At 39.0% G+C, this 20,369-nt stretch overlaps 1 protein-coding gene and 1 non-coding gene across 2 annotated transcripts in view; both read right to left on the bottom strand.

Annotated features, from left to right (window-relative positions):
- Positions 1–6,229, bottom strand: part of nt5e (5'-nucleotidase, ecto (CD73)) — a 39,001-nt gene extending 32,772 nt beyond the window's left edge. The window contains exons 1-2 of the mRNA XM_073816835.1: positions 5,885–6,229; positions 3,571–3,793 (exon numbers count right to left, since the gene is read on the bottom strand). Coding sequence (XP_073672936.1) covers positions 3,571–3,793; positions 5,885–6,208 — 547 coding nt within the window. The 5' untranslated portion in view covers positions 6,209–6,229. The remainder of the gene's footprint in view (positions 1–3,570; positions 3,794–5,884) is intronic.
- A 13,900-nt stretch (positions 6,230–20,129) lies between these two features.
- LOC141283893 (U5 spliceosomal RNA) lies at positions 20,130–20,245 on the bottom strand. Its single transcript, XR_012338259.1, has one exon. It is a non-coding gene; the product is annotated as a U5 spliceosomal RNA (small nuclear RNA).
- Positions 20,246–20,369: the final 124 nt, after the last annotated feature.

The following is a 20,369-nucleotide window of genomic DNA, read 5'->3' as shown; positions in this document are numbered from 1 at the left end:
TACTATTATTTGTGCAGGTCTTAAAGAGCCTTTAAATTTTATTTTTAAAAGATTGCAGATACTCTGTAAATTATATTAATTAAATATTTTAAATTATATAATTTGTATGTTGGCTATTTATATTAGGCAATGCTATATGCAATCCAGACATATACACATTTAATAGCACAACAACATCTGATTTAAAATGAAGAACTCATGTATGTGAATATGTAATTTACCACAGTGCTGGAAAATCTTGAAAATGCACCTTAAAAGTGCTTGAAAAGTGCTTGAATTTTACTTTGGAAAAGGTGTAAGAACCTTGTTGTATTTTTAATGTATCATCACAGATACTTGTGCATTCTATTTTTATTTTAAACTAATTTATTATTCAAATTTTATCAGTTAACGGTTAATGTTCGGATAACGAGCAGCGGTTGTCGGTCAGGGAAATTAACCGAAATGAGCATCCCTATTTATCACTTTTTATAATCTTTTAACCAAGATTATTCCATTCCATTCTAGTGTTAGTCCTCTAACGGTTTTTTGTGATAGTCAACTTTAATCTTCTAACTATAAGTAATTTTGCAACTACATGTCAACTACCAGTCATTAGAGTATTAGTAGACTGTCTGCTACATTTTTTTAAATTAACTGTAAGTAACTTTGCAAGTCAACTTATTCTACTAACCCTAACCCAACAGTATACTAATACTCTAATTACTGGTAGTTGACACGTAGTTGCAAAGTTACTTATACAGGTGCATCCTAATAAATTATAATGTCGTGGAAAAGTTTATTTATTTCAGTAATTCAACTCAATTTTGAGACTTGTGCATTAAATAAATTCAATGTGCACAGACTGAAGTTTAAGTCTTTGGTTCTTTTAATGGTGATGATTTGGCTTGGATTGATTTGGAATTTAACAAAACCCCACCAATTCACTATCTCGACAAATTAGAATACTTCATAAGACCAATAAAAAAACATTTTTAGTGAATTGTTGGCCTTTTGGAAAGTATGTTTGTTAGGGATCGCCGAACGGTTGATCCAGTCATGATCCACACAACAGGACTTTGCAGCAAGAAAGAGGTGAAATCAAACCAAGAAATTAAATAAAATGGAAAACAAACACTTAAAAACCATAAACCGAAAACAAAACTCACTGCAATTGTGAGGACCTTAAAAAGGCTGGAGCCACACTTAGCACCTGCACACCACCCTTCTCCTCTATTGAGCTCTGGCAGCCATCTTATAGTTATGGCTGCTCCCCTTTCTGGATTACCACAGAGATCTACAAGTTAAAGCATTTCTATGCCATTCCAATACACAAATAAATAACACATAATACAATCTACAAAATAAACAAAACACAAAAATACTGCACCATACTGGAACCAAAATGATACCCACACAATACTCTGATACAAACTAACACAAACACCTTACAACAGTCCACTTAAGATGTTATCAGTGCCAGCATTTAGACCGCGTAGTGCATTATGTTGTATGCTCATGAGGTATGGGTGTGTATATGTTCATAGTCTCACAGTCCCAGGATCACTCTATGACAATGTTCATTTACTGTATATGTACTCAATACTTGGTAGGGGCTCCGTTTGCTTTAATTACTACCTCAATTCGGCGTGGTATGGTGGTGATCAGTCTGTGGCACTGCTGAGGTGGTATGGAAACCCAGGTTTCTTTGACAGTGGCCTTCAGCTCATCTGCATTTTTTGGTCTCTTGTTTCTCATTTTCCTCTTGACAATACTCCATAGATTCTCTATAGGGTTCAGGTCTGGTGAGTTTGCTGGTCAGTCAAGCAGACCAACACCATAGTCATTTGACCAGCTTTTGGTGCTTTGGCAAGTATGGGCAGGTGCCAAATCCTGCTGAAAAATGAAATCAGCATCTTTAAAAAGCTGGTCAGCAGAAGGAAGTATAAAGTGCTCTAAAATCTTTTGGTAAACGGGTGCAGTGACAGTGGACCAACACCAGCTGATGACATTCCACCCCAAATCATCACAGACTGTGGAAACTTAACACTAGACTTTAAGCAACTTGGGCTATGAGCTTCTCCACCCTTCCTCCAGACTCTAGTACCTTGGTTTCCAAATGAAATACAAAACTTGCTCTCATCTGAAAAGAGGACTTTGGACCACTGGGCAACAGTCCATTTCTTCTTCTCCTTAGCCCAGGTAAGACACCTCTGATGTTGTCTGTGGTTTAGAAGTGGCTTAACAATAGGAATACGACAACTGTAGCCAAATTCCTTGACACGTCTGTGTGTGGTGGCTCTTGATGCCAAGTTCACCCAAATTCTTGAATCGATTTTGCTTGACAAGCCTCTCAAGGCTGTGGTTTTCTCGGATGGTTGTGAAGATGCACAACCATCCGAGAAAACCACAGCCTTGAGAGGCTTGTCAAGCAAAATCGATTCAAGAATTTGAATCAATTTCTTCCATACTTTTTCCTTCCACTCAACTTTCTGGTTTCTTTGGCAATGACAAACTGTCAGATCAACAATTTTCTCTATGGTTGGGTAGCCTAGTGAACAAAACTTAAAGACCATTTTGAAGACGCAGGTCTTTTGAATTGATTAGCTGATTGGCTTGTCACCATGTTCTAATTTGTTGAGATAGAATTGGTGGGTATTTGTTAAATGTGAGCTAAATCATCATAATTAAAATAACCAAAGACCTAAAATACTTCAGTCTGTGTGCATTGAATTTATTTAATACAAGGGATTCACAATCTGAGTTGAATTACTGAAATAAATGAACTTTTCCACAAAATTTTTAATTATTGAGATGCAACTGTATGTAGTAGAATGTGTAAAGAGGACTATCAAAATAAAGTATAAGCATTAGACTTACATTAGTCAATTTTTCAATTTTTACCCTTAAGATTCCTGTCCTAAGGTCACCAGAGCTTGTCGATCCAGCCTCAGCCCAGTTGAATGTTTTACTCCCCCCACTAAATGTCACTGTCAGTCAATTACAATTGCCATCTGTGCCAAATGACTGTCGTAACTCATGGTCCTTCACCTCATAAAGGACAAACTGCTGCTACATCCGTAAATCAAGAATGAAACTCAAACACTTTTAAGGCACTTCTATACTCAGTACAAGGTTCTTTTTTATTCTTTGCTTAGGACTAACAAAAAGGTTTCTAATACCTTTGCAGCAGTATACATCCCAATGCCACCCACACAGATGGCAGCAGCATTTAGGTGAATATGTAAATATGTTTTGTGAGTTTCTTTTTAGCAACAAAATAACATATCAGGACATATGTTGTTTCATCACTCAGCATACCCGGTTTAAAAAGCCAGTGCTCGCCTCTGCTTTATTGAGTATGAAAAAAGCTAGCCTACTTTAACACAAAAAGAAAACTATAAGTAAGCCATTGAAAATTACACATTTCACCTATACACTTATTAATAGCAAACAGTCTACATACTGGTTTTTGGAAAAGCCTTTCTTCTTCTTAAAGCATGGGTAATTTGAGAAGTTTTCAACATTATGATTATGATTTTCAACATTATGTGTAAACCTGGTCTGGTTATAATGAGTGTAATATCTTACCTGGTAGAGACAAAGCAGGGGTCTCCACTGATGTGTAGCCAACAACACCTACTTTCTCTGAGTTAACAGTGAAGATCTTATATGGTAGATAATAGCCGCTGATCTGAGGAGCAATCGTTTGATCGGCTTTAATGTTTGCACTAAGAACAGTGCAGTTCACTTTCTGAAGGAAAGGTTTCACAAGGCCGTCCACTCCATTGTCAAATTCATGATTTCCTAAGGCCTAAAGAATTACACACACAAACAGTGTTTTAGACAGTAAAAAAATTACATGTATGTTGTAAAAATAAAATCAGTTTAATAGCACAGGTATTTGCAGTTTTCATCCAATTTCATCCAGTAATTGATTCTGATAACATTAAACCTTTTTAATTGTGGATTGGTAAAGGCATGGTAAAGCAGTGCTGAACATGTTCTGAAAGAACACATGAACATCAAATATTTTTTCCAAAGGTGCTCAGTCCAATAATTTCACTAACCATAAGAACAAGGCTTTCACAATTGATGCTTCAACAGTAGATTTGAATGAATTATCATAAAGGCTAATGGGTTTTAACATATTAGCCTACATGATTATGTATTAATTACTTTAGGGAAAGACTGGAAAAGCGAGGGTTAGATAAAGGCGAAGTTATATGTTAATATGAATTTCTGTATTGTAATAAAAAAAGTCTGATAACAATGTGATCCATGGTTTCCAGTCTGAACTTCAAGAGGTATTCTTAAAAGACTCCATTATATAAACAATCTTTTTAACAACCCATAATCAACTGAAAATAATATTTTATTACATTAATATTTATATATAAAATGTATTATTATTTATTGTTTTGTTTTTTTTAATCTTGAAGATTTTTTTAGGCACTCTACATCTCAGATAAAAGAAGTTGCAATTACACATTATACAGAATGCAGGACTGTATTCCTCAGCTGGCAAGTTTTACCATAGATTTCCAAGATAATATTTTACAGAAGAGCTGTTTTTGAAATCTGTAAAATTAGTAAAATCATGCTACCTAATTATATTCCATCAACAATATAAGTCCAGAATGTTTGCTTTTTTAAGCACTTTGAATGGAGAATAGAAGAATTCACCCAACCATTTCTAAATTTTCTTTGACAGTGGGTGATGAGGTACCATTTGGGAATCTTCATTTGGGAAACACCTATTCTGTTTATGTTCCACAAGTTTGAATCCCACTACACCTGAACAGGTGCTCTGTCCACTGTAATGAAGACTCCAGTGGCTCAAGGAAACCTGTCCAGTACGCTCTGTCCACTTCTGCTCTACATTACGTCAATAATAAAATGAGGAATACATCCCTTTGGCGCCTATAATGATGGAAAAACTGACAACATGTTTGATCCCACAAGTCAGTGTGATAAGCAGCTTTTAGAAAGTATTTTTTACTACATTTTCTTTCTTCCACACTTTCTGGCAACTAAAATAGCTGGATGTTGTAAGGAGTTTTATGTCTGTATAAGGGCTAACCCGTAACCCATGACTTTAACACAGAACTGTTTTATTTGGCATCATGTCCTGCAGCTCTCATAGCGGCTTTTTATAATAACACTTGAATTTCTCAAATAAAATAAATAAATCAGAATTAGTTTTTCCGTTTTTCTCAATACACGACAACTAATTTGCACTTAAGTCATTATTTGCTGCTTTGAGTTTCTACCCAGCAAGCAATAGTCGTCATTTCACCGTCTGGGTTAACTATAAACCCGATATAGTCCGGCTATGTGTAACCCACTTCCAGCCCAAATAATCTTGAATTTGGTTGCATGCCATTTTTTGGCAAAATAACTAGTTAGATGTATGATATTCCATCCTGTAAGCAAACTCAGCAGCGTTTACAAGGTTTTATGGTTTAATTTTTGTAATTTTAATTTGTCATTTTTAAATTGATGACTAGTCTAATACTGGGATATTTGTGGACATCTATTAAATTTTCACTGACAGCCCAAATACAAACTTGTTTTAGCCTAGACGTCTGGGCTGTGTTTTCACTGCTAATAGACCAAAAAATGCTTGCTGGGTAGGGGCACGCTGGGTTGCTAACTTATTAAACTGTTGCTCTATTTGTTTATAAGGACCCGTTAAGACACGGTACGCGTTCTGTTAAGTTAAAAATGTTCTGCTAAGTGAAAAACTTTTTTTCTTTTTTTTTTAAGCGTCAAGCGTTCTGTTCCATTAACAATTTTTTTAACGGCCCCTAAGAAATCCAAAGCTGTTCGATGCAAATCAGTTCTTTAAGTAGCTTCTTCCATCACCCCGATAATTAATGTAGGCTAACCATAATATTCTTACCATCGCATCGTATCCGAGTTTATTCATGAACTGCGCCGCTTCTGCGCCTTTGTAGAAGTTAAACCAGACGGTACCCTGAAACTGATCGCCCGCGTCCAGCAGGAGAACATTTTTCTCCTTGCTACGAACTTCTTTGATTTTCGTAAATCTCCGTGCAACTCCAGCGAAACAAGGCGGTTTATTGCATTTGCCCGAGTCTTTGTTGGTCTCCTCCACTCGAGCGTGAACATCATTAGTGTGGAGTAAAGTCAGTTCAAACTCTGTCCTGCACATATGGCAGTAAATCCAGATGAAAAATAATGAATTAAGCCACTGCATCATCATCTTCTCAGCCCTCTCTGAACTGACAGTCCCTTCAGAGGAGTTCAGCGGGCTTCAGTCTGGAGGCGGAGTTAGTGGGCAGCACCAAAAAACAACAAAAAGTAGGCTATAACGGGACTGAAGGAAAGTGTGATTTTCACTACTCCCACAGTGTATAATCACAGAAAGAAAAAGTTTTTTAAATTGAATATTGATGGAGCAACAGATTTTGTGTGAAAGTCACAAAAGTGTTTTTTTTTTTTTTTTTTTTGAAGATCTTATAAATGTATGAGCTGGCAAGGTGGACTTTTTACCACATAAACAGAGTAGGCTCACCAGCAAGGGGCAAAAGGCACAAAGTATTTATATAAATACAGTTCAAGTGTTTTGAATATAATAATTGTTCAAAACAATCACTTTAGCAAAGTTTGTCTATTTTCAGTTCATTTCATTATATGATATGATGTCATATTTAAAATAATTTTCATTTTAAGTATGGTGATTATCTCCACGGTGGACACCAAACTTAATATATAATATTCACCAGCTGAATCTAACTATGTCATGTCAACAAATGGAAAAATGTTCATTGTGCCACGTTTTTTACCCCAAATACACTTATTCCCTTATTTAATTTTTTCTTGTGCTGGTCCTAAGCTGGTCTTGAGCAGAAGGGACCATCTTAGGACCAGCGCATGACCAGCATAAACCAGATAAGAACCATCTTAAACCAGCATCCCAGCATCAAAACCTAAGCAGCATACGCGGGTTTTTTTTTTAACAGGGGTGTCTTTAGCCCCATTGAAAGTTATAATATTTTTTAATAATGTTTGGTGAATTAATATTTTGAAGGTTATTAGGTTAATTTACACATCAAGAAATTATCTTAACACACCAACCTTGAACTTTAAGATTTATTGTGCGTGGCATAAAATCTCATCTTTTACCATGTTCAATATTAAAGTGTCTTTTTGTCTAGCCTTAACCATGCACCTCCAACCATTTATTTGCTGTGAGTAAGAGAAGGAGAGAAGGAGTGCTAAGATAAAACTCCACCCTCTATTCAATATTTTGTTTCAATTTGAAAAACGCCAGGATACTTAGGCCTAAGTAAAGTTGCCCGCAACTTCTGGTTTACACAGACTTTAATTAACACTTTACACTATCATGCCCAAGCCACGCCTGTTTTACAACTTTGCCTGGTCATTGCACAATTTCTCCATATAAGCTATATAAGCTTTTTGAAGAGTCAAACTGGAAGAAAGAAAATTCCTGGAAGTGAATTTTGCAATAGTAATTTCAACAATGTTAGATAATTTCTATGATTTTACCCCAGTCTGCATTTATGAGTAAAACATACACGTTATTTTTTGTATTCAAACATATTTTTTCAATCCGATTTAGTGCTTAAATGACATTCATGCATGTGCTTTATCTGAACTTCTTAAACCTAGTATATAAATATTTGTATGGTGTCCTCAGAACCTTTCACACCGACTTTCCAGTAAATTTTGTAGAAATGTACCTACACAATCATTTTAGGTGGCAGATTAAAACTGACCTCCCACCTGCAGTTCCTTGCTCTCATGGACATTCTCAGAGTCTATCACGATATTGGCAGCTTTATGTGACGTTTATCAGCATGACTTGTTTTTGATACATAAATACATAATGTAAACAGTAATAATACAGATTAATACAGTAGCTAATATGGCTGCTGCTTAAAAGTAAAATACAATGCACTGTAAAAAAATATAGATGTATTATTACAGAGAAAATGCAGTGTAATTTTACAATAACTTTTATATAATATATTTTTTTAGAACTGTAAAATTCCATACAAAAAACATACAATCACACCAAATTTCCATTTCCATTTTTTTAACTGATTATGTGTGTTCCTGAAAAAACAGGCATTTTTTTTCTTAAAGTAAAGGCAATTGTCATGATTTGTATGTACATAATGTTAACATGAGATGTCTATAAAAAAACATTTTTTTTCTCAAAGTTGGGAAATAAATGTCTTTTAATAGAGAAAATACCATTTTTATAAAACTGCTTAATTTCCTTAAAAGTGCAGACATTCAGACCACTTGAAAAACAGGCCTTCGCATAAAGTTGATCAGGTTGTTGATTGTGGCCTGTGGCATCCAGCAGCTGGCATGAAGAAAGATGCAGCGGCTGGAAGGATGGAGGATGCAGCGGCTGGAAGGATGGAGGATGCAGCGGCTGGCAGGATGTAGAACACAGCGACTGGCATGACGGAGGACACAACGGCTGGCAGGATGGAAGATGCAGCAGCTAGCAGGATAGAGGACGCAGAGGCTGGCATGATGGAGGAGGCAGCAGCTGGCATGAAGGAGGTTGCAGTGGCTGTCAGGATGGAAGAAGTAACTTTTTCAATTCTAGGTGCATCCCTGTCACTAGTGGATGTGAGGTCTTCATGGAGTAACGTCATGGTAGGGTCATCAGGGAAACCCTCTTCAAATCCTTCATCTTCCAGCTTTTCAACATCAACATCTTACAGCAGCTGGTCTATCTCCTCTGCATCTGGGTTCATTCTTTGAAGTGGCTGTTCCATCTGACTGAGCAGGTAGTCTACTCCAATATGACTAAAGACTAAAGAAAACAGAATGCAGAACTTATTATGGTAAGTAATATTATGGTAATTAGTCACTAATGCCTGTGTACTTTGCAGGGGTTTGGAAGGTAGAAACATATTTCCTACCAATCACCTTCACACTGCACTACATCGCCTGCATACGTGAGGAGAGAGGAGGGTTTGGTGATCACAGATGTTGCTGCTCAATTCTGGTTTTATCTGTTCAGGCCTTCCAGGAGATACAGCTGAAAATTCAAGGTATTTGCGCTGGTTCCTATGGAAAATGAGGCCATGAAAAAGGAGATTTTTACAAAGAAGCATATAATTAAGCGCAGACTGAGTACTTGCAAATAGCATAATCTAGTTTTCTTTTATGAATGAGTTATTTTATATAACATTATAAATTATTTAAATGCTGATTAAAACGTGGAATGAATCTCTGCAAGTGACAGTAGAAAGATTCAAGGGATGTTGAGCCCCTGGCACACCTGTATTTGATGAGAACTATGCCTTTCTTGGTAGTAGTGGTGCCCATCTCGGTGTAGAGCGGCACACCTGGTGCATCTGGGAGACAATTCACGTTTCTTTTGAACATGCCAGATGTGCTCCATCCACACAGTGTCAAGCAGAGGGACACCTAGAAGATCTCTTCCTTTTTTCTTTTTCCTGTTTACAGGGAATCGAACCCTGGTCTTCTGCACGAAAGCCGAAAATGGTTAAGCTTAAGTTTTCCCATTCATTCTCTATGGTAGTGTTTAACACTACAGATGCAATATATATTTGGCCTTCCTTACAAAGGTGGATGCTGAATATGCTGCTATGGTACAGAGTGTCTGCACTGACCCCAACAGCCTGCACTCAACCACAAATCAGCACATAAGTAGGTACACTGCCCTCCAAAAGTTTGGAAACACCCCTGGCAAAGTGTGGTTTTGGACGATATCAGCATAAATCCTTATCATTTTTTGGTGCAAACTTCCAAGCTGTGCAAATCCTATTTGGAGAGGAAACAGTCAGCTGGCATCATGTCTGTCATGGAATGGCCTCCCTAATCACCCGACCTCAACCCAATTGAGCTACTATGGGAGGAACTGGATTGTGATGTCCGTAAGAAGTGTCCAACAAGTGTAAATCATCTTTGGGCAATCCTTCAGGAGGCTTGGAGTAATATATCAAGTCAATGTTTGAATAAACTGACAGCTTGGATGCCCAGATTATACAGAGATGTAATAGCTGCTAATGTTGGATATCTTGATGAATCGAAAATTTACGTTTACAGCATCTTCACTCAAACAGTGAAACTATTAGTGTCCCAGTGACAGTATTGCCACCTGCCCCAGTCAATCCATCCACAAAGGCTGTTCCTCTGGACCAGGCAGCGCTCGAGAAGACGGTGGTAGAGTAGCAACAGGCAGTTCAGCAGCAACAACAAAAGCAGACTTCACAAAAGAAGCAAACCAGATCCTGTTTAGCCTGTGGCCAGCCTAAGTCTCGATACATGGGTGATGGCTCCTCAATACATTTCTTTTATGAAGGTAGTGATGTTAAATACTTCTACTGCTCCAAAAAAGTATTTGACATATTCAGCAGAGGGCCTGACCAACCCCAGAATGCCCTTTGAAGACTTTGCAGAGACTCTTTTTTTTTTCAGCAGGAACTGGAGGAGGGAAGCGAGCGGAAGTCAGCAGTGGAGCATCCTACTGGTCGTCTGTGCAGATTCTGCCACCTGCCACTGAAACAAGGACCCAACAGTCCTGGTTTCCCTGGAGTGGCAGGCAAATAAATTTACTGTTGCTACTCTGAAACAAATAAGGTGAAGAACCTTATTATGAATCAAACAAATAAATGAGCTATTATTTGTTATCACCTGCAATCAGCTATATAATATCTAATGTAAATAAGAAAAATCATATACTGATAATATCCAACAATGCCAAGGTCTCTGGAAGAGGTTTGGAAATGATTTTTACATTCTCTGTGGTTGAGTTAGCAGTCCGGTGGCGGCGAATTCTTCCACTGGTCGTGCTAGTAGCAGTCAGTGGGAAATGGAGCAGGAATCCGTTTCGACAGCTTTGAACATGAAGCGCTGTAGGATGCTGATCTCTTCGAGCACCAAAGGGTTCTAAGATGTGGAACACGCATATGTGGCCCTGGTGTAGGTGCTGAAGGCCCTTAGCTTGGAACATGCGAGCAAAAGTACATGAAGTGAAGGTTTGCTCGCTGGAGCTTAACCTTGTTGCAAATGTCTGTTTGTCTTCTGCCTCTCTGGGCTACAGACTCAGAACTTGGTCAAGTTTGATCTGTAACTGTCTCCTGGAGGGGAGACTCAGAATGGATTCAGAGTGGATGTGTCTGTTGCTGCCTTCCCAGTAACGGGCCACAGACTCGGAACGGAGGTGTCTGTTAGTGTCTCGTCCTGGCAGGGCTCAGACTCAGAACAAGGTGTGTCTTTTGGAAGGGTACCTTTATATCATTCTGACGAGGAGGAGATTTCAATTTGGCGCTTCTCCATTTCCATGCTGTGATTAGCTGGTTCCATCAGAGTGGGGGGACATGGGGTGGCCCACCCTTCTTTCCTCTTGTGGAATTCATTTGCATAGTCCAAACACAGAGTTAGAAAAATGTCATTAAAGTTTTAGTGGTGCATTTCTCACTTTCCAAAACACAATCAGAAAACATTTTGCAATGTTATTAAGTCCAAACATGATCGGAAAAGATTGAATTGTCATGCACGCATTCATTTGTCCATTAGCAGCTGAGTTTGTATAAGATGTTTGTTGTATAGTTAGTGCAAGTCAAAGGAAGAGACGTTTTGTAATACAAAAAACCACTTTACTGAACTCTTTTCTTATGCTCTTGAAAGCACGCCCCCTTGCACGCACATATACAGATTTTCTTAAAGGGCCAGTGCAATACACAGAACATAACATTTTCCCCTTTTTTAAACAACACATGTCATTTGAACACTATGGCATTAACATACCAGGCTACAACAATTTTAAGGAGAAAAAAAATGTACATTTGTCATTATGTGATTATTCTGGATCTGAATAGGCTGAGTGAATAAGTTATCATTCACTTTTACTTCAATCCTCTTTGGCACTTATTAAATAACTTAAGTGACAAAGTCTTTCATCCATGATGGAAGAGTCCTTTGTCTAGGGGCTCTGATGATCGTATTGTCAGCAATCACATGCTCAGAGGATGGAGGAGAGACTCTCAGTGCCTCATCCAACTTTTCCACAGGAACAGAGTCTGGAATTGCTGAAAGGCATGCCGCATTCCAGTTTCTGCCATCCTCCAGCAGGTAAGTATTTGGTCCCGTCTTTTTCATCACTCTCTGTGGTTTGGTGTATCTTTGCTCACCTTTCTTGATCATCCAGGGTTTCTTTACCCTCACCTTACTGCCTGGTTGGAGGTTAGTCTGCAAAGCACTTCAGCGCTTATGTGTATATTCTTTCATCTTGATTTGCTTCATTTTCACTTTCTCACGCAAGTCTTTTTCACACTCATTAGACTCAGGCAGGTTTATTATGTGAAGTTTTGTTCTCATTTGTCTCCCATGAAGTAATTTAGATGGAGAAATTCCAGTAATGGCATGTGGAGTGGACCTGTAATCTGCAAGGAACTGAAGAGTGAAGGGCTTCCATGCCTGTTCCTGGAGCGTAGCTGTTTGTAAGCAATCTTTCAACACTCTGTTAAATCTTTCCACTTCACCATTGGATCTAGGTTAGTAGACTGAGGACTTGATGTGTCGTATTCCCCTTTTCAGTAGGAATGCTGAGAATTCATGTGAGACAAACTGGCTCCCATTGTCTGACACAAGTTCACAAGGGTTTCCTTCTCGACTGAAAATTGAGGTGAGCATTGTGATAACAGCATTTGTATCTGCTTTGGCACAGAAAGCAACCTCCGGCCACTTACTGTAGTAGTCTATCAGGGTGACTGCATATCTGCAATCATGTGGAGCTAAGTCAAAAGGTCCCACAATATCCACGCTCACCTTTTCCCATGCTGCATCTGTAAGAGGAACCGGAGTGAGTGGAGCCGTATGAATAACTGAAGTCTTGTCATGTTGTTTGCAGATAGAACAGTGCTTGATGTAAGCTTCAGTCTGAAGGTCCATTTTAGGCCAGCAGTACATCTCTCTAAGGCGTTGTTTTGTCCGAACAATGCCTTGGTGGATTTCATGGGCAAGTTCTATCATCCTTTTCCTCAGCACCTGTGGAACTATTAGGCGGTGGGTGCCTCTGACAACCAAGTCATCAATCACCGTTAGTTCATCTCGGATCAGGTAATATGCTCTGAGATTCTGGTTACCTGACTTCCATGAGGACCATCGTGCCTGCAGCTGCGTACGGAGTTCTGTGAGTTCTGGGCAGGATCGGCATGCAGCTTTGAAATCATCCTTTGAAACTGTACTGAGGTCAGTCAATATTGCCGCCACAGACTCCAGTGTATTGTCACTGTTCTCAGCTGCATCAGAGAGCGGTAATCTTGAAAGACAATCAGCGACCTGGTTCAGAGTTCCTTTTCTGTACTGGACATCATAATCAAATTCAAGCAATCGGGCAGACCATCTGGCCACCCGGAGGCCAGCTCTGTTATTACCTTTTGTGGACAAGAGGGTTGTGAGGGCTTGATGGTCAGTTCGGAGTAAGAACTTTCTGCCCCACAGCCAGGTTCTCCACTTCTCTGCAGCCCAGACGCAAGCTAAGGCCTCCTTTTCTACAACTGAGTATTTTCTCTCAGCTTCTGACAGGCTTCGCGATGCGAATGCAACAGTCTGTTCTGTCCCCTGCTCTGTCATCTGCGTGAGGACTGCTCCCAAGCAATAGTGTGAAGTATCTGTGGAGAGAATAGTCGGCAGTCTGGGGTCAAACAGGGCTAAAGCAGAACTGTTTACAATCATGTGCTTTACTTTATCAAAACTGGCTTGGGCAGTGGAGGGCCACGAAAATGCATTGTCTTTGTGCAAAAGTGCTCTGAGTGGCTCAACCACTGTTGCATAGTTTGGCACAAATTTACTGTACCATGCGGTGAGGCCCAGGAAAGACCACAGACTGGGTCCATCACTTGGTGCTGGAACTTTCAGGATTGCCTTGATGTGAGTGTCATCAGGAAGAAGACCTTCTGGGGATAATGTGTACCCTAAAAACTGCAGTGTAGTCTGTTTAAGACGACATTTTTCAACATTCAGTTTCAGTCCAGACTGATGTATTTTCTGCAAGACAACTTTCAGGTTTTCATCGTGCTCCTGTTGTGTGGAGCCAAAAATGATTACATCATCAAGGTAGCACTGTACGCCTTTTAAGCCTTGTAGGATGGTGCACACCATAAGGTACCCTCTTGAACCTGAAGAGGCCATCGTGTCACAAAAGCAGTCAAATCACGATTATCTGTGTGCAGTTCAACTTGATGGTACGCATGTTTCAAATCTAGAGTAGAGAACAGCACAGCACTTCTCAGTTCAGATAAAATATCTTCAATCAGTGGAAGTGGGTAGCTGTCTACCACGACTGCTTTGTTAGGCTCCCGCAGGTCTACACACATCTGTATACCTCCTGTTTTTTTAGTTACTACTATAGGAGATGCCCATTCAGAGGAGTCAATTTTCTTGATGATTCCGTGATTTTCTAGGTAGCAAAGCTCTGCCGACACTGCATCACGGACAGACAGTGGCCGGATCTTCACTTTATGGACGAATCCTTTTGCAAATCCAAAGTCTGTAGATGGCTCAACGGCTGCCTCCGCTGAAGACTGGAGCATCGCACAGGTAGGCTGATTTGCTGGCAAAAGCTGACCACCAGAGATCTGCAAATTCAATGCTGTCACTAGGTCCATTCCTAGAATGGGCTTTCCTGTTTCAACAATGTACATCTCTGATGATGCGGTTGTGCTCTGATAGGAAACATCCACCTTGAGACATCCAATGACTGTCAGTTTTTCTTTTGAATATGTGACCAACTGCAGTCTGGGTTTAGTGAGTGGGCATTTGCAGAGCTTTGTCTTGTAAACACACTCAGGAAGGATAGATACTGCTGAGCCTGTATCAATAAGTATCAATGATTATTTTGTGCAGTTATTTCAACAGTGCACGTAAGCTTTGCCTGTTCTTCTGTATTTTGCAGACTAAGTACAGTTACTTCTGGCACAGCAAGTTCGTTAACTGTCTTTTCTTTGGATTTGCATACTTTAGCAAAATGGCCAGTCTTTGCACATGATTTACATTTTGCATTTTCGGCAGGACAAGATGCATTATTTGCCATGTGACTGGCGGAGCCACAACGATAGCAATGAGTAGAAACTGATTTTTTCTCACTGGTGAAACATTTTTTTCGTTGCCCTCCTCGTTTTTGAGTCATTCTGAATTGTACTGCACTCACAGCTTTGAATTCACCTTCCAACATCGTCTTTGCCTCAGCACTGGCAGTTTCAATTTGCCTCGCGATTTCTAGAGCTTTATCGAGAGTCGATTCAGATTCAAGCAGCAACCTCTCTCTAATACATGGTACGGATGTCTTCTCGATCAGCTGATCACGCAGCATCTCATTTTCGAAGGTACCAAACGCACAAGTTGCAACAAGCTCGCGCAGAGCTGCTATGTAATGATCTGTCGACTCACCCACATGTTGGGCTCGCTGTCTGAACCGGTACCTTTCCGCTACCACATTAACCTTGGGTTGAAAGAAGGTCGTCAATGCAGACACAGTCCCATTGTATTCGTCGTGTTAGAGTGGCAATGTATTGTACAGGCGCTGTCCTTCCGCGCCTAAGCAGTGGATCAGCAACGCTCTTTTTCGTTCATCCGGAAACTTGTCACCACCGATAGCCAGCAAATAGTTATCAAATTGCCACTTCCATGCAGTAAAAGTCAGCTTTGGCTCGCCCGGGCATTCCAGGAACGGTGGTGGTGGATTTAGTGGAAGAAGAGACATCCTCTTTTCTTATGCTCTTTTAGGCGCGCCCCCTTGCATGCACATATACAGATTTTCTTAAAGGGCCAGTGCAATACACAGAACATAACAATGTTGCACTACACATCACTGTCAGTAAGAATACTTATTTCTTTGAATAAGTATAAGACGTGTGTGTTGTGGTTTGTATCAGTTCAAGGTTTGAAAACATAGTTATGAATGGATTTGGATGGATCTCCATGATCTCTCTTTGTTTCACCCACTGCTGCTGCATCTGGAGATCCTAAAGAATTTTTATGACCATCACAGGGCCAAAACCTTAGGAATCAGTCTCAAGGTGGGTGGAGGGCAGAAACTGCATTTTGATCAATAGTAAGTTCTGTACTTCCTGGGCTTTGTACCGAAGGTCTTCTTCTTGCCCTCTAAGAGGTGTCTGGCTGTTGTCTTGGGATCTTTATCTGATGGCATTGGATAGTTTGCTTATGTTAGTCCACCAATATCCAATCCAAATGTAGTAAACTTTTGTCTGCTGTTGTGGTCAAAAAAGGGACCTTGCCATAATATACCTTGCAATTATATGTTCATAACTGTTACTATTAAACTCTGTACATAATGATTTATTTAAAAAAATGTTTTTTCCTTAGTTATCCACAACTTTAGATTCTTTTATTATTGTTGTTATTTAATCTATAATTTAAAATTATATGATTTATTTCTGTTTGTTCATTAAAATACCAAAAGTAATATATTGTATTGTATTGCATTGCATTGTATTTTAGTGTTTTTTTATTGACTTTTATCAACATTGTTTATCATACCAAGTTTTGTAAACACTAAATGTTAATAATTGTTACTATTAAACTCTGAAACGTCTTCATTTAAAATATTTTTTTTTCTTGTTTGTTCTATTTTCTTGTTTTATTATTACATTTTTATTATTAAAATTGTATTATTATTACTGTTGTTTAATCTGTAATTAAAAAATTATTTCATTAATTTTCATTTGTTCATTACAAATAATACCAAAAGTATTATATTTTATTGTATCGCATTGTTTTTTTTTTATTATTATTTTATTGATTTCATTTAATTGTTATTTTATCTTGCTTAGTTTTGTAAACGTTACTATAATAACTGGTACAATTAAACTGTATTTAATTTAAAACACATGTATGAGAGAGTGCTGTCTTTTCATATTGATTAAAGAAACTTGAAGCTGCAATGCAGGAAGCGCAAAGGCTGCAAACAAAAACAAAACGAGGCACATTTCGATTCCACTGCACGTTAGCAGGCGGACAGATTTACTCTGCTCTTGACACTCTAGTATAGCTCTGTTGTGAGCAGAGCCCCCAAAAATACAGGTCACTCTGAAATGTACGCAGTACGCAGACGATACTACATTGATTTTAAAAGAAATTAAAAGTGTGGCAAATGCAATGAAAATTATTCAAAGATATTGTAAGGGATCAGGTGCTAAAGTAAATATGGAAAAAACTGTGGTCATGAGAATAGGGAATGATGTTTTTAACTTCAAAGACCAGCAAGAAATAAAGATTCTAGGGATAACATTTGGAGAAAATGAAAAAAGAGTTAAGGAGATAATGTGGGACAAAATAATTGGAGGAATGGAAAGGAGGTTGGAATGGTGGAAACAGAGGAGAGTAAATCTGAAAGGAAAGGTACTAATCGTAAATACATTGATGCTGTCAAAAATGTGGTATGTGTTGGGTGTTATCCCTATGGATCGATGGCAAGCGCAAAGAGTAAAACAATGTGTTTTGAATTTTATCTGGGAAGGGAAACCACCAAGAATTGGGTACAATGTTTTAATAGGGTCAACGGATGAAGGGGATATGGGATTGATAGACCCAGAGACAAGAAAGAAAAGCATGAGAGTCAAAGTGGTGAAAAGGTATTTAAACAAGGATTTTATAGCAGAATGGAAGCATGTAATGAGGTTTTATCTTAACAAATGTGGGGGTTTTAATATGAATGATGATATCTTATGGATGAAACTGAAGCAAAGCATGATGAATGGGATTCATGGTTTTTATAGAGAAGTTTTACAAGCATGGACAGAGTTTTTAAATTTCATCGATTTTAAACCTGAAGGAAGAAAAATGTTATTGAATCAACCTTTGTTTTTAAATGCTAACATTTTAACTCAGGAGAAATAAGTATATTTTAAATATTGGTTGGAAGCAGGTGTACGACAAGTTAAGGATGTTTTATACGAGATTAAAGAGGGTTTTTTACCAAGCCAAGTAATTGTGGATGCTGTGCATGAGATTGGGGAAGATATTAGAAGAGAAACTCTAGAGAAACAATTTGGAATAGTGAAAAGGGCAATACCTAAAGAATGGATTGAGAAAATTGAAAAAAAGGATGAAAGCAATGATAATGTGAAAGTGCTTTTAAAGGGAAAAGAGAAAGACTTTCAAGAATGTGTTCTGAAAGATTTCTACATATGTTTTAGAAATAAAGTGTGTAAAAGACCAGTTGCGGAACAATTTTGGAAAAAATAGATGAGGAGAGAATCTGGAAAAATTTAAAGTGGAAATACTTAGACGCAAACCTTGAATCTTTGGACTATTTTATCAGACACAATGTCATTTTTACTGAAACAAAATTGGCACAAATTGGCAGTAGTGATAACGCACTATGTAAAGTATGTGAACTAGAAAATGAAAGTATTATGCACTTGTTTTTAAATGTGCTAAATGAAACAACTTTATGGGAAAGTTAAAAGAAATGATGAAAAGGATGATGACAAGTAGAACAGAGTAAATTGAGGAGGAGTCAGAATGGTGTAAAATATTTTTATTTGGTTTCAATGGAAGTAAAACAAAGCTTATAAATCTGTTTTTATCTGTTGCAAGAAAGGCAATTTGGGAAAGGAGAAACATTGTGAAAAACAAACGTGCAAACATTGATGTCTGGAAAATGTATAAAAGAAAACTGGAACAATATTTTAGAACTGTTGATGAATATTTTAAAATGGAAGAGAATGAGGCTGTGTTTTGCAAGAATTTTATGTATAATAATCCTTACATTATGTATATTCGAGAGGGATTGAAAATGGTATTGCCTGAATAATTGTTGTTCTTTACATGTTGTTTTCAGTAATACATGTCATAGTGAGCTAAAACTTAAAATAATTGTAAATAACTTTGAATATGATTCTGAGCTGATGTTTAAAAGATGTTTGTAAATGTATATAATGTATATTATGGAATATTTTTCTAATAAAAAAAAAAGATTAAGGTGATGGACTCGAAATCCATTGGGGTCTCCCCGCGCAGGTTCCAACCCTACTGACTACGAAGTGCTTTGCCTTCTTGGCTGTTTGCGACAGCAAGTGTGTCTTCTCTACTTTTCCTGGAAGCTGATTTTTCCCCCCTCTAACTCCAGTTGCTGCACGACAACTGGTCTTCCCACATCTCTTTTCAAGCAGTGTTCCCAAAGAACCAAGTCCAATGGAAGAGCTTTTAGGTGCTCTGATAAAACAGTGTAAAAGAAGCCTACTCATTATGAACTTCTAGCACCATTTACTTCTCTGTCCAGGCCAAAAAAGTGTTAGCAAACTGTTGTGAAAAGAGTCCATTCATTCAATGTCACTGTTCCAAACTTGCCAGGAGAAGCCTATCAGTCTCAGCCCTAGTAGTCTGTGGCCTTCATCCTGCAGTACCGCAAACTTTAAGCAGACAGAGAATGCACATTGTTTGCTGTCATGCACCCAATGTGGCCCGGATAGCTCAGTCGGTAGAGCACCAGACTTTTAATCTGAGGGTCCAGGGTTCAAATCCCTGTTCGGGTGACAAGTTCTCAGTTTGCTACAGGCCTCCCCTCACGACCGAGTACGAAAGCTATGTGAGATGTTGAATTGAACTGTGACCCCTACTTCTTGGAAGGCACCCTTAAATTTGAGATCCCTTGGCAAACAAGCCAGTGAAGCTGCAGGTTGGGGCACTTCTGAGTTTTTTTAAGCAGACCCGGCCGGTTAGTACTCTGCGTTGTGGCCGCAGCAACTCTGGTTCGAATCCGGGTCACGGCAGGCTTTTTGTGCAGGCGAACACAACACCGAGCTCCATTCTGCCACCTCCATTTTTCATCTGGGTACAGTGCAAGTTATACTATACCAACAACGCAGGCGGTGGACGCTGGCTTTCGCGGTCAGAAAAGAATGCTCAAAGTGCACAAGTCACTGATAGGGCCAAAGGAGCGGAAGCCATCTTTGTTTGGGCCCGTTCAGGGTTTGGATCCCGTTATGTACGAGAGAGCGCTGTCTTTTCATGCTGGCTAAAGAAATCTGAAGTTGCGACACAGGAAGCACAAAGGCTGCAAACACAGACCACGACGCGGCGCGCTTTGTTCCACTGCATGTTGGCAGTCGGCCAGATTCACTCTGCTCTTGACTCTCTAGTATAGCTCTGTTGTGAGCAGAGCCCCCAAAAATACAGGTCACTCAGAAATGTTTCTGTCCACGGAAATCTTCAGTAAAAGGCGAAAGATTTATGCGTTGATGAAGAGAAACTCGAGCAATGGCTCCATTTCCTTGGGCCTGTGCGCGTCCTGTGCTAAACCACTACACTCACCAAGGGTAATCTAGGGTGCCGACACCTGCCAACATGAATTTAATGGCCCCCTCACTGTAAATGGGAGGGGT

Source organism: Garra rufa, chromosome 13 (assembly GCF_049309525.1).
Source record: "Garra rufa chromosome 13, GarRuf1.0, whole genome shotgun sequence".
In the NCBI taxonomy this organism is placed as follows: Eukaryota; Metazoa; Chordata; class Actinopteri; order Cypriniformes; family Cyprinidae; genus Garra; species Garra rufa.
This window is presented reverse-complemented; position numbering and strand designations above follow the sequence as displayed.